Source organism: Sceloporus occidentalis, unplaced genomic scaffold (genome assembly GCF_023333645.1).
Source record: "Sceloporus occidentalis isolate IW3139 unplaced genomic scaffold, rSceOcc1.0.p SCAF_134, whole genome shotgun sequence".
Lineage (NCBI taxonomy): Eukaryota > Metazoa > Chordata > Lepidosauria > Squamata > Phrynosomatidae > Sceloporus > Sceloporus occidentalis.
The window spans coordinates 1579441-1594966 of NW_028317114.1; the positions used below are offsets into that span (position 1 = coordinate 1579441).

The window sequence follows — 15526 nt, forward strand, 5'->3', positions numbered from 1 at the left end:
GATGCGACGTGTAAGTCACATGTACTGCTACTGCAGGCGCTGTGTAATAAGTGGAGATCTTTACGTAGTTGATATCGTTGAATGGCAAGTAGCAGAGCAGACTGAGTGTGAGATCGGTACCTGGACACGTAACTATATCCACATTTCCAATGTACGTAAAACAGACATTGCAAACATTTATGTAAACAATGAAAAACCTGATGGTTAAAGCACACTTTATGTGATTATTATTTAAACATCATACAGTTTGTCTTAGTATATATATTTTGTGTTTATTATTTCTGCTTTCATATTTAAATCTGCTGAATAAGACATAAAAAATTATCAGTTTGTGTTTGCCTTCAAGCGTGATTTTTGACCTCTTTCTAGCTTCTCTGCGGACAAGGAAACTATGGATTGGGAGAAGAAAATGGTGGTCGTGGAAGATTTTGTGGAATATCAGATATTCCTGGTATCGGAAGAACCCAGCGATCACGAGAAACGCAAACAAATTCTTCAGGGGTACATAGAGAGTATACTGGCAAAGTTTGCACCATTACTAGCTCCATACATATGGCAAAACCAACCATTTCATCTAGGATATAAAGCTAAAAAAGGTACTGTCTGTGTGATTATTAAATGGAATTTCATTATCGCTGTAGTGATTATAGTGAATAGGCTCATTTAAATTACAACCTGTATATAAAGTTAGTTTGTGTTAATTAAGTTGACTTAATTATAAAGAAATACATATTCGTCAAGGGAAATCTCAAACAATTCCAGTGCTATGTTTGAAGAAACCGCTTGCTTATTATGTAAAAAGTGACTTATCTATAAAAAGTATGGATGGTTTAAGTAGCAGGGCATTGTTTTAGTTATTATAGTGAGCCCACCACTCGCCGCACCTGCTCCAGAATTGTTACTTTACATGTGAAATCCATTGGCCTGGAATTGTTCTTAGTGATAAATATCAATCATTGTAATCATACACTTAAGTGATGGGATTGATTTTCTCTTATCTCTTTACCTCTTCTCAATTTACACCATTTACTTAAATTACATTAGATTCTGTGTTAGGGGTGTATTTGTTCCCATGGTTACCTGGCTTATGTAAAACATATGTACCATACCGTTTAGTGGACTTCATATACTGTATGTTGTTAAAGCTGACACGTCATTACTGTACGAAATAATGGGCCACGGGACATAACCCAAATAAGATTATTTATTTCTATATAAAACTCTAGTTCGTGAACTTTCATAACCATTTCAAGGACAATAGCCTGTTTTAAGCGCAGTGACTGTATTTACCATGGAAATGTCGTTTGCTTGTTGTTTTCCAGGTAATACTCCAGCTCATATTGGAGGAATAACATATTTTGGAGATAACATTGAGGATGAATGGTTTATAGTTTACCTTCTACAAGAAATAACCAAAGAGTACCCGGAATTGGCAGCAAGGTGCTTTGAACAATTTTTATTACGTTTTTGTGGATACTTACATGTACGCGCAGTTCTATCTGCAGCCTGAAGCGGCATTTTCCTGTGTTTAAGTTGTCAGTCAGCAGTATTGCAAATTGCCTTTTAATACAGGGTTGAAGATAACGACGGAGAGTTTTTGCTGATTGAAGCGGCAGATTTCCTACCAAGATGGTTGAAGCCAGAAAATAGTTCAAATCGGGTAAGGGAATTCAGCTGTTGGATGACCCCACGTTTCGTTGGTGTGTGCTCGAGTTCTTTACGGACTGAGGAACAGGGACCTTTTTCCCAAAACTGTCAACATAGTAACAACACTATTCTGTGTTACCAGGTCTTCTTTTACCATGGAAAGCTCTGTATCATACCTTTGCGACAGGATGGCCTAGAACTGCCTGACCAAGCTACCAGTATCGATGTGTCTCAATCGTTGTCGCTGTTAGCGGCTTTTTCAGAGAAATTATTAGCAACTGAATCTGTGTCAAAAGCTCTCAGAAGGCGGCTGGAAGGGTACTTTGATTTGTGTGATTCACTGTGTGATGTGTTTTTCATCCACACACACACAGTACACATACGTTATACTTTTCCTTTAACTTTGCAGTTGTTTAGTAAAGGGATCATTAAGTGGGTCAAGGCATTGAAACCACAACTCTCGTTATAGCTCTGCTTTAGTAAATAGACTAGTGTTCACTCGAAATATCTTGGGTTGCTTATAGAAGGTAAAGATAATAACTACATTTCTTAGTTTTTAGGATCTACAAATGTGTAAGTAATTTCAACTTCACTTAATTGTATCCCAGTTTCAAACCTGGGAGATGCAATAAGGGGGCAGGCTCAGTCCAAAAAAGACTTATATTCTTACAGACATGTGCAGCTTTGCCGTTTTATTTTTTACTTATTTTTAATGTTTGGAAATCATTATAAATATCCTCATTTTATCATTTTCCATTGTGTTATATTCTGGACTTTAGGTACCCTGACAAAATTAAGGATTCCCTCCACCATGCCCGCTGCTATGTTCCCACTGGGATTGCAGCTGTCCTTAAAGAGCGACCGCATCTCGTATCAGCAGCTGTTCAAGCATTTTACCTCCGAGATCCTATTGACCTAAAAGCTTGTCGCATCTTTCGTCATTTTCCTCCTGAAACACGAGTCCTCTCGTCGGTAACGTGACATTAAGTTTGAGCATTCTGTCCACTAAGTACATTGTTTTACCTTACAGATCAGTTTTTTTTAAATTAATTTCAGCCCTGACAAACATTTAGACATAACAGTGGCAAAATCATGAGCCTCTGTTATATTGTCTTACTGATTATACCGGATCTAAAACAAACAAACAAAAAAAAAAGTATAAAAAATGGATCCACAATAACAAAGCCAATAGATGCCATTACATTTAATGCTTTTTATAACCTGATCGTTCTAGCGCGATGGTGCTAGAACACAGAATGAGATTTCCGTTTCCCACTCGCTGATGTATATCAGACGGATTCCGTAGATAATGTTTTGCTTAAAGGCAACATCTTCCCACCAGTGGCTGGGTAATCCTTGCAGCTTTTCAGGGAGCTGAACATTCTCATAAAAAAGCACCGCTTTTGTAGCTGTCCTGGGGAAACCTACCCACCACCACTTTTTTCACTTTTTTTTTTTTTTTGTGATTTCTGCTTGTTTTAACTGTGTGTGTTTTTGTTTTTGTTTTTTTTTTTCTTTCTTCATATTTTAACAGGTCAGGTTTACAAAGTGTTTATACGCTCAGTTGAGCCAGCAAAGATTTCAGCCAGACAAACGGAGTGGGTACACGCTCCCTGAGCTGTCAGACCCACGTTACAAAGCATATGACCTGGGAATGAAATTGGTAAGGTTTTAATCATTTTTAGGCCTTTCCATTAAAAAAAATAATAATATTAAATTTAGTTCAATTAATTGAGCAATCAATCATGTAATATACAGAGATAGAGAGAGAGATGAGGGAACGCTGTGTTGGAGGCATCTCACTGGTCTATATTGGGAAGTGCCTTGAAGAGGACACATTACTTTTTTTAAATATTAGGCCAGTCCTCATTAAAGTCTGTTCTGGCACGCATTGTGAAGCGTAAACACTATTTGCTTTAAGTTAAAGGGTGAAAAATGGCACAGAAATGCTGTATATCTATATTTCTATATGGCCGGGTCAGGAAGTTTTATTATCCCATGGGATTTCGCACAATGCTTTGTTTTTTTGGCATTTGTAATTTTTTAATATGTAAGAATTTCACCTGTGAATCTTGTCATTTTATGTTATTTCTGTCTTTTTTTTTTATTTTTTCCAGGCCCATGGATTTGAGATTATGTGTTCCAAATGCTCCAGGCCTTCTGGAGATTTCAATATGCTCCCCTTGCAGAGTCCTCGATGGACCGGATTTTTAAATTCCCTAAAGAAAAATAATTTTTTTAAGGTATAATTGGATTGCTTGTAGATTTGTTCTGTGGCTATGTAAAGCTTGGCTCAGAAAAAGAAATACAATTCTTGTTGATCAAACCATTTCACCCAAAAGGAGTTAAACAATAAGTTGATCCTCCTCTAACAGTTTCTAATTGTAGAAATGCATTTTAAGTGGGAACTCCACCAACCACATGTCACAAGAGCTTTGGGGAACTTTAGAATGAGCTACCATCCCCTGTTCAGAGATAATTTAGGAAAAATATTCTGGAGAAAGAGTCTGGCGTTACCCACAACTTGCCTGGACACTCACTCTGGAGTGAATTACATCTGTTGTGCTAAATAAGTTAATGTTTACCTTTTTATGTTCTAGGGAGAGATGGAGGGATCTGCACTGTATCGTGAATTACTTAAGAAGGCAGAGGTATATTTCCTCCAATCATTTGTCAAGCCAGAAAGGTGAGAACCATTCATGTGATCCATTGCCGCAGCAATCTGTTATTTGCTTATTCATTCCACCCTAGAAATATGTTCCCCTTGAAAGGTTTTCATCTTATCTGTACTTTGTTTTATTTGACCAAGTTCTTGTACTGCAAAGTATGACTGAAGGCAGCGGTATTTTGTTTTTCTGATCTTTAAGATAATACGGCTGTTTTAGCTGCTGGGGTAAAAAAAAAGGATAAGTTAGTACGAAATGGTATTCATGTGTTATCGGTGCACTCCATAACTAGACTCTGCCACCTGTACAAACATGGTTGCTTCCCCTTTTCCATTATTGGTGTCAGAGTTTCTTTCCCAATATTCCTTACCATCTCTCCATTAATGGACTCAAAGTAAGTGAGGTCCCAGGACAACTTATGCTTTCCAGACAAATCTGAAAATGTAGTGAATGCCACAGAGCCCCTCCCTATGAGGAAGCCTGCGTAAGGGAATCAATCTCCCTTCTGAGCAGAATTGAGCTGCCCTCACTGCCGTGGAGATCTTCATGAAATCAAAGTACCCCTCTCCATCCCCAGACCAAAATCAGGATTGTGTCAACGGAGAGGGGAAAGAGAAGAGTACGTTTCCCACCCCCTTGTGCGACTTGTCGTCCTGTCAGTGGGTTGAGCCACATATAGCTCTGAAGGGGCAAAGTTCAATAAGAACAATAAGGGATTGTTCAAGATCAATCCAGAGTTTATGTGGCCTCAACAAATGAGTTGCCCTAGTATTTTTGTAGGTCAGGTACAGCCAGCCTCCACTCCTCCTCGAGATTCCCCCTCCCAAGGGGGTATAAGGAAGTAATCCTAAACTTGGATTAAGCAACACAACATGCCATTGGAATATGAGAGTGAAAGGTTGCTGATAAAGGGCCTCTGTACGGTTTCCATCTACAGTAATGTTTACAACATCTACACTGTATTTCTGATCCACCTGATTTTATTTTACTGGACAAAATTTGCATTTCAATTGTGGAAACTGAAACTCAAGTCAGATCAAGTGGGGAAACCCTCCCCAAAAGGTGACCTCAAACTCTTGAAAACTCTTGTATATTCGTAGAGAGTGAAGTTGTACGCTTGCAAATGTTTTTTTTCCAGGAAATACACGTTTTACAGGGCTGCCAATGCTTTTTTTTACCTAATGTATTGATTATAAAAATTAATGTACAGGTTTTAACCTTTACCAGGTTATTAGGTTGTTTACTGCTCTTTTGTAAGCCAATGTGGTAAGTTGAGTAGTAGGTTATAAATATATCATATTTGCCCGATTATAGGTCGGCCTATAATTGGGGGATAGCACCGGGATGCGCAATACCTATCGCCTGACGCCCGGGACATTCAGTTCTGGATGCTGGACAGGTGTTTTTTGTTTCCTTCTTCTTTTCTTATCATTTAGCCCTGCTGTGGGCAAGCAGCAGGGTTAGGATCCAGATCCCCCGCAGCGCTGCAGGGGACCCGGTTCCTCCTCTCTTGCAGCAGGTGGGGGGGCTGTGTGGCTCCTGCTGGCACATCCGCCGGGCTTCTATGACGGAGCACCGGCGTGACATGACCTTCTGGTGCTCCATCAAATGAGCCCTGGCCGAACAACTGGCCAGCAGCAGCGGAAGTAGTAGTAGTTAATTAAGTGAATAAGTGTATGTTAGTTTCAGTATTATATTTTAATGAGGGATTATTTTCACCAAGAAACTCTGTTATAGTGTTTCCAGAGAACAAACTGTGTTCACCGAATTTTTATATTGAACTGGTAGGTCAGCAGCTGAGAGTCCTGCGGAGGAAGTGCTTCAACTATTAAACACACTACCCATCAGTTTGGAGGAAATGAAGAAGGAAGAAGCTAATTTACCACCAGATGAAGGTAAAAAGATCTGTGCAATTCAGAAAAACATGTGTATGTGTGGACAAATAGGAAAGGCGCGTAATAAGACGTATTACTGGCCAGCCTAAGCATGTTTGCTGGTGGGGGCAATTGGCAGAGGAACATAAACTCCTTCCCTGCCAGCCAGCTGCTGACCTGCACTTCCCCTGCTGCATGAGAGTGGGAGGGAAGCTGTGTTTATTTTTTCTCCAGTTTGCCCTCCCTGGTATTTGATTACCTGTTCTGCTTTGTTCCTGCTGAGCTAACATGCTGTTTCCGTTTAAGATGACAGCTGGCTTGATATTACCCCTGAAAAGCTGGAGCAGATTTTACAAGATGCTGCGGGCCCCAAGGAATCGGTTCCGACGTCAGTTGCGAATGAGAAGAACTATGACTTATCCGAAGTGACAGACAGCATGAAGGCATTTATATCAAAAGTTTCTTCACATGAAGGAGCAGAGTTGCCATGGTATGTGTCTGATGCGTATAAAATCCTGTATTCCTTTTCATTGCTAACATAACTTCGAGTCTGAGGTTTCTGCCTGGTGGCATGACTAATTGCCCACAATGCATTGCTCGCACAGCAACAAATAAAAATGGCACAATATAACCTTAACCTGTACTCTTGCTAATGATTTTATTTGCAAAGTGTATGAAATAAAATGAGATTAATTTTACACCATGCTTTTACCTGTCGGTGATTGTAGAATATAAAGAGAGACCTAATGTTAGGTATGCTTATTATTGTTCTAGAAATACAGTGTAATTATGTTTTTGTTTTTTTTATTGATTTGCTAATAAAAACTAGGGCACTGGCAGAAGCTCCAATTACATTTGATGTGGACTCGTTCAAAAGTGCATTGGAAAAAATTCTGGGTAGGTTTTCTTGTATTTTTTTGTTTTTACTGAAAAATTAAAAGGAGGGATACCAGTATACATCATTAAACAGTACATACTACCTTGTGCCTATATTCTATGTTATTTTCAAGTAGATGTTTTCTATGTTATTTTCAAGTAGAATGAAGTTCCTACAAACACCAAAAAAAAACCAGCCTGGTTAAAGACTTCTGCCAATCAGTTGAACATTTTCATTAGACTGCAAATCTGGCTACTGTATTACAGGATAATACGGTATATCTAAAAATCAATGAATGAATGGTAATCTTAATTTTTTTTAAACTGCCGGCAGTTTCGCTAAATGCTGTGAAGTTGATTTTTTTTGTTAAAGGTGCAAAATTAACTGCAGTCTGTAGTGCAAATAAATCATGGAAGATCTTTTTTTAATTCCTATGAAGGTTTAATTACATTAAAACAACACAAACATTTTTCTCTTTTTCAGCAAAAACATTGGCTGTTTTTGTATCTCATCACAAATTAACAAGACAAAATTTGACTTGATTAAATATTTTTTTCAGGGAGGTGTTTGGACGCCACCAGTTTGATGTTTCTAATGCTGCATTTAGTTACAAGGCTGTTAAATTGAATATAGTAGATGGGGAAAGCTTTAACTGAATATTTTTCTGTTGCTGCATCCTCTGTATTAACAGGTTCTAGTCCAGAAGATCTAGATTCCGATGATCTAGAATCAGAAGAAGAGTTTGAGTTGTTGGACAGTGATGAGGACCAGGAGTCCCAATCGGATACCGAAGCCTTAGGAAGCTTGCGGTCCTATATGGAGGTTATGGACAGAGAACTGGCTCAAACTAATATTGGCAAAAGTTTCACCACAAAGAAAACTGAGGTAAGATTTTACTAACCATGCGTAAAATTAAAATCTGCAAGAACCTGATTGTGGAGGTGCATTTGTATAAAGATGGTAGGTCCCTCCCCTCCACATCTCTGCTGTTATCTAATCTACCCATTACTTCTCGTTTTTACAAACCTTAAATTATGGAAGGTTTGGTAGTGCAAAATGCACTTTATATATTTTTTCTATATCTCCCGCCGCCTGCTCTAATAATGTGTTTTTGAAAAAATAAAAACACATTTTATTATAGAGTAACGTTAACAGAATTATAACCAGGACAAAGTTGCAGTTTTCCGGTAATAGCGATGTGAACTGGGTTACTGATAAAACAATAGTTTCAGTTTTCACCGTTATTGCTCTATAAACAGGAAATTCCCTTCCCTTTTGATCCAAATGGACCTGCGGAGCCAGGGTATGCTGAAGACCATAGTGACGAGGAAGACGGTTCTACAGAAGAGCATAGCTTTGCCCCAGTGGATGTGGATTTAAATCTGGTGACAAATCTGCTTGAATCATACAGTTCACAGGCTGGACTGGCTGGCCCTGCATCCAACCTTCTCCAGAGCATGGGTGTGCATCTACCGGACAACACTGACCAAGATCCATCTGCAGACACTGCTCGTCATTGATACTGGACATGATTGTGTCAGATCATAAACATATGTAGGGTTAATTTTTGCCACGATTCAGCAGGTGCAATTAAAAACCATGTGGTGGTGTTTCTTTGCTGTTATATAGTTGAGTACTAGGTAAATCATGTTGTTCCTAGTGGAGATTATTGGTCAGATTCCTTGGAATCCTGCCTGAGACTGCACTTCCTAATCTAATTTACACGCATTTATAGAAAACTGTTGATACTACATAACACTTTGTAATGCCATATTTATAAGAACCAATTTACCTTGTCAACAGATATATATTTATTAAAAAAAAATTGAAATACAGAATCTAAAGTCATTTTCCTGTTTGTAAAACTTTTATATTAAGTAATATTTTTTTCATAAGCATTGCTTTTCCAGTGGTGACTCCTTTTATAATACTTTAATATGACTGTTAAAAAGGACCACCCCTAGTGGGGTGCAGGGTGCAGGGCTCAGGGTGACTTGACTTTTTCTGCAGTTCTTATCCATTTATATGTGCATGTAATACTACTTTTTAAAAAAAAATTGAAATTAATAGTTTGCCCTATATGCCTTAGTGTTTGGGCTAGGCGCCATTGTTCCAGTGAAGGGTAATGTTAATGCTACAACGTTATGGCACCAGTTTAGGGAAGGCCCTTTCCTGTTCAACATGACTATGCGCCTATGAGCAAAGCAAGGTCCATTGTTTGACATGTTTGGTGTGGGGGAACTCGAGTGACCTGTAAAGAACCCTGACCAGAACCCCACTGGACACCTTTGGGATGAATTGGAACACAGATTAGAAGCAGACCTAACAAATGCTCTTTTGGCTGAATGAGCACAGATCCCCACAGCCGCACTCCAAATCCTTGTGGAAAGTCTCAGAGGAGTACAGGATGTTATAGCTGCAAAGGAAGGGCAGGGGAAACTCCATTTTAACGCACATGGTTTGGGAATGGGATGTCTAACAACCTCGTATAGGTGTCATGGTCAGGTGTCCGCATACTTTTGGTCATATTGTGCACGTTACGCAGACCCAGTTTTGCTAGCATTGGTTCTTTGAGAGAGCATATCAGAATGTGTGGGCACACACTTACAACCTTTCCTTCATACTTATACATTCTAAGCATGTGTGACAGCATATAGAGAATCTACCTTGGATGTTAGTGCCTTGTACTTGTCCATACAGCACAATGCTAGAATAAAGGCACTGTGAGATTTCAAGAATTTTGTTGCCAACTATAGTCAATTTATGGTTTGTCATGTTTTCACTTTTAATGCCTCCTGCTATCTCCAGAGATGTGGCATGGCTATGGGAGCAAATTTTGCTCTATCCTATACCAATCTCTTTATGCTGGACACAGCAATCCTTTGAGGTATAACATTGTTTGGTATGGTCGTTACATAGATGACTTGCTTATAACATGGGGTGTAATGTAGAATCTCTGTTTGATCAGTATCAGATCTTTTTTTATGCCTCTCCCTGATAGTTGTAAATCCACAACTGGATAGTTTCTCGATGGCTTCAAGTTATCATCCAACCCATACCATCGGTAGTATTCCTATGGGTGAATTTATTCACCTCAAAAGAAATTGTACCAAACGGTTTTGAAAAACAAACTAAAGGTCTGAAAATACATCTCAAGCATAGAGCTTATTCCTCTAAACAAGTCATTCCCTGTGAATTATGTGGATCTGGAATTGTTAGAATTTATAGTTTTTTACCTAGCCACTTTATCTTATTACAAATAGTGACATGTAAGTCTTGTAGGGGTATGTATAAACGTGGTGGTAGGTGCACGTGCTGAATTTAGCCTACAATCTAATAACTATCAATAATTCACAATCAATATAATATATAATTCAAAATATTAGTTGCAACACTGAATGTAATATACACAATACAGTGTGCAAAACAAAAAGATAACTCAAAATTTTTAGTAACCATTTAAGGACAGAGCTGTTTTTTTATACCCTTAGAAGATTTAGGGGCAGTTATGGTTGATGGGGTGTTTAGGGTTAATTTCGGGGCAGTTATAGTTGATGGGGTGTTTAGGGTTAATTTAGGGGGCAGTTATGGTTAATGGGGTGTTTGGGGTTAATTTAGGGGCAGTTATGATTAATGGGGTAAAAACAATAAAATACTAACAAGAAGTGAAATACAGCGCTAGCAAAAACGCAAGAAAAGCTCCAAACCAAATACTCAAGGTGGTCTCCCTTGAACACACCCAAAAAAAAAGAAACTTAGAGTAGGTGAGCTGTGGATAATAAATCAATATAAATCAATACGTGAAACGTGTTGTTCTCACCCTGTGATATAAAAAATTTATATAAAAAATAGATACGTATTTTTATATCCGAATGTGGAAGGATCTTCTGTCCAAATATTAAGAACTCGTAACATGAAACATAAAAAAACAAATACATAGCGCAACCTCTAATTACAAGATGGATAAGATCGAAAAATTATGCAGTATCAAACTCACACTTTACAACAGCACTAATAAGTGCTATATGCGTGGATCATAAAGAGTAAATAAGATCAGTCAAGGTCCCGCAGAATAAACTTCTATATGTAGGTTTAATTCAGGCATTAAATAAATACAATAAATATGCTTACAGGACCAATGTATACAGCCAGCATAGAAGTCCCAAATGGAAGGTAGAAAACCTAAGAAAGTCCGTTGGCGTCTATCTTCTATAGTGCGCTGATTGCTTCCGGGTTCTTGTGTGACGTCTCACAGGATCTCCAGAGGTTGAGAAAAAAACAGTAGCACTACGCGTTTCGCCTTCTATCACAGCTTCATCAGGTTCACACAGGGTGTGAACAACACGTTTTACATATTGATTTAGTGATTTACTATCCACAGCTCACCTACTCTGTTTTTTCACTTTATGGTTAATGGGGTGTTTAGGGTTAATTTAGGGGCATTTATGGTTAATGGGGTGTTTAGGGTTAATTTAGGGGCAGTTATAGTTGATGGGGTGTTTGGTGTTAATTTAGGGGCAGTTATAGTTGATGGGGTGTTAAGGGTTAATTTAGGGGCAGTTATAGTTGATGGGGTGTTAAGGGTTAATTTAGGAGCAGTTACGGTTAATGGGGTGTTTAGGGTTCATTTAGGAGCAGCCCCCCCCCCATGAGACTTCCCCTTTAACCCCTTCGTGACAAAGGCTGATTCTATTTTTTTTACCCATCGTGACAATGGCTGTTTTAACGTTTCTGCTGTGTTTGTGTTTAGCTGTAATTTTCTCTTAACCCACTTACTAAACCCACACAAGTTATATATTGTTTTTTTCAGGACAAGAAGGGCTTTCTTCAGACACCATAATTTTTTATATATGATGTAATTTTCTATAATAAAAATAATAAAATATGACGAAAAATTGAAAAAAAAAAAAATTTTCTCACTTTTATTTGAAAAATCTTTTATTCATCATAAAAAACTACTGAAAAAACCTGCTAAATAGATTCTACTATTTGTCCCGAGTTTAGAAATACCCAATGTTTTTATGTTTTTTTGCTTTCTTCTACACGTTATGGGGCAATAAGTACAAGTAGCGTTTTGCTATTTCAAAACCATTTTTCTCTGAATCTGGTAATTCTGTCTCCATGTGGTATTTGGGGCATCTTTGAAGCCAGCAAATTAAATTTACCCCACCAAACCATATATTTTTGAAAACTAGACACCCCAGGGTATTTTAGATGCTGATAGTTTAACCCTTTCCATGCACTAATCCTACCACCAACCCTTGTCAAAGTTTGTGATAGTAATTGTTTTTGCTGTTTTTTAAACATACTTTGTACTTCAGGTGTAAAATTACAGCTCCTGGTATGTTGTTGCTGTCACACAACACCCCGATATGTGTTCAGCAACATCTCCTGAGTACATTGATACCCCACATGCATGGGTTTGTCAGATTGTTTGGGGGCAAAAGGGCCAAATTTGGAACATGCCTCCTCAGCCGTATACCGCTGCATGGCAACAATTGCAGCAAAAATAGTGGGGAAGGAAAGGGTTAATGGCTCTAATAAAAAAAATTAAAAAAACCCTAAAAAAAAAAGTACAAAAAAAAAAAAAGTAAAAAAAAATGTAAAAAAAAAGAACCCCAAAAACAATTGCCACTATGCAAGATCACTGTTTATGCAGTGATCAATGGCAATGAAGGGGTTAATATTAAATGGGTGGCTCTTATAAGAGCCTTTGGATCAATATATATATATATTATTGAGAATACCTGAAAACACACTGATCTGTCTCTCTCCCTCACTAGAAGCAAGTGAAGGAGGGAGGCAGATCCAATACTGATCAAAGGCAATGTTTAGAAAACATTGCCTTTGATTTAGCAAATCATGATCACTCTTCTGAGTGATCTGACCACTAGGGGTGTTATTCACTGGATGTCCATGACATCCAGCAACACCTCCCCCCCCGATGATGACAGCAGGCTCCGCCCCCGGCTTGATGGGCGCCGCCATCTTGAAACACTGCGTGTGTTTTGAAGACGCCGGTACCGGGAAGGTAAGTTAAGCATTTAGGAAGCGATCGCGGGTCGCTTCCTTTGCTAAACAGGTGTTGCAAAGATGCCTCGATACTGAGGCATCTTAGCAACACCAGCTAAGCAAAGGAAGCGACTCGCGATCGCTTCCTAAACCCGTTTTTCGGCGGCGGGCGCCGCCATGTTTGAAAGACGTGCAGTCTTTCAAACATGTTTTTTTATTTGCTCCTAGGAGCGATCGGGGGGGGCCGGGAATGTTTTTTTTGGTGTTGCTCAATGCCTCGATGTCGAGGCATTAGAGCAACACCGTTTGAGTGAAAAAAATCGATCACGGATCGATTTTTTCACCCGTTTAAAGACGTGCCGGTCCTGGCACGTCAATTGTCATAATCGTCACGATTTTCAGTGACGTGCCCGGACCGGCAATTGTCATCAAGGGGTTAAATAACGGATAAATAAAATTACATCTTTTCATGGTTGCCCCTTAAACAGTATCTGTGTGTGTTTGTGTGTGTTGGATATACCGTGTGTACGAGGTCACATTATCGTATGGAACCTATAACATAAATCTCTTACATGTGAAATAAATCCATGTTATCTATGGCTTGGAACCACCTCTAAGATACGAGATATATCCTACCCAGTGTGATCTTCATATTACTCGAGCGACTATGGGCTCGCACCAGGACCAGAAATGTGGAAAGTCAGCGGTTTTAGCTTAGCAATGTTGTGTCTTCGTTAAAATGCACCGTGTTTATATATATATATATGTGCCGTTACAACCGTCTCTTGCCAAATAGGCATTATCCGCACTGACATCGTGATTGGGCCGTTCAGAACCTACTCACTCTGGATTGGCTACCACTTCCCGCCATACACTCGCCACAAACACGCCAAAATCCACCAGTATTATCACCTCCTATCTGACCCAAGCGCTGCGTCTTTGGCCGTCTGTAGAGAGGAAGGGGGAAGAGGAGCGACTCTTGTGGAGTTTGTGTACGCACATTAAACAAATGTCTTGTTTTGGCAATCATTTTTTAAGAAAATATTTGACATTAATAGTGTTTAACCCCAAAACAGTCAAACAATAAAGGTCAAGGCAAACCATATCTAAAAGTGCATTTTATTTTTATTTTTCAAAATCAATGATCAGCTTAAAGGGTGTCGCTGAAATGTAGGGCTGCAACAACTAATCGATAAAATCGATAATGAAATTCATTGAATCGATTTTTATCGATTATAAAATGAGGGTTTTTTTTCAGAGCAAATGCTCCCTAAAATACCCCTCGTTTTATAATCCGTTTGTGACTCACAGCAGTTCCTACTTACCAGTCCCTCCCTACAGTCACTGACGATTGGCCCCGCCCCTTCCTTTCTCCCAGTCCCTCCCTGCAGTCACTGACGATTGGCCCCGCCCATTGGCATTCACACGGCTACTGTGAGTATAAAATTAATATTTGGGCTCCTGAAAGTTAATTTAGGGGCAGTTATGGTTAATGGGGTGTAGGGTTAATTTAGGGGCAGTTATGGTTAATGGGGTGTAGGGTTAATTTTGGGGCAGTTATGGTTAATGGGGTGTTTAGGTTAATTTAGGGGCAGTTATGGTTGATGGGGTGTTTGGGGTTAATTTTGGGGCAGTTATGGTTAATGGGGTATTTGGGGTTAATACAGGGGCAGTTATGGTTAATGGGGTGTTTAGGGTTAATCTAGGGGCAGTTATGGTCAATGGGGTGTTTAGGGTTAATTTTGGGGCAGGTATGGCCCTCCAGACTGTAAATTTGCGAACAGGGCTCTCTCCACCAAATGTATCGGTTTGTCTTAGTCTGTCAATTCTTGTCTTGTCATATCCCTTGAATTTATGTATTGTATTAAGTGCTGTGTAAACTGTTGGCATTATATAAATAGATAATAATAATAATAATAATAATGGGGTGTTTAGGTTAATTTAGGGGCAGTTATAGTTAATGGGGTGTTTAGGGTTAATCTAGGGGCAGTTATGGTTAATAGGGTGTTTAGGGTTAATTTAGGGGCAGTTATGGTTAATGGGGTGTTTAGGGTTAATCTAGGGGCAGTTATAGTTAATGGGGTGTTTGGGGTTAATTTAGGGGCAGTTATAGTTAATGGGGTGTTTGGGGTTAATTTAGGGGCAGTTATGTAATTGTTTTAAAACGTGATTGCAAGAAGCCCCAGCGTTTTACAGAGAGCTGATAACGACAGTGGCAAAGAAACAGAAGCAAACTTGGACAAATAAGATACAAAACCCAAACTTTGTTATACAGAAGACTACTAAAATGTCAAAGATGGTAACTAACACATCACACAGGCGACAACAAATTGCCCCCTTTTATATAAATAATCTGAGGTCTGATAACATTTACATCTCTATTTAACTTGAGGTACTGATGTTTTAAAATAATGGTTTTCCCACCACATTTAAGCCCTTGCCAAAATGAA

The 15526-nt window shown here is 38.9% G+C and overlaps 1 protein-coding gene across 2 annotated transcripts; it reads left to right on the forward strand.

Annotated features, from left to right (window-relative positions):
• Positions 1 to 391: 391 nt before the first annotated feature.
• Positions 392 to 8584, forward strand: LOC149281354 (protein ecdysoneless homolog). Of its 2 annotated transcripts, XM_089499378.1 has the most exons (13): positions 392 to 596; positions 1323 to 1440; positions 1573 to 1660; positions 1790 to 1965; positions 2427 to 2624; positions 3187 to 3310; positions 3765 to 3890; positions 4248 to 4333; positions 6102 to 6208; positions 6494 to 6677; positions 7017 to 7084; positions 7756 to 7949; positions 8363 to 8584. In XM_089499378.1, exons 1-13 carry the CDS (start codon positions 392 to 394, stop codon positions 8582 to 8584), a joined length of 1896 nt encoding a protein of 631 aa, XP_089355504.1. The 2 variants fall into 2 exon arrangements, with proteins under 2 accessions (XP_089355504.1, XP_089355505.1); XM_089499379.1 differs by lacking the exon at positions 3187 to 3310 and having other exon boundaries at positions 2427 to 2619.
• The last annotated feature ends 6942 nt before the right edge of the window (positions 8585 to 15526 follow it).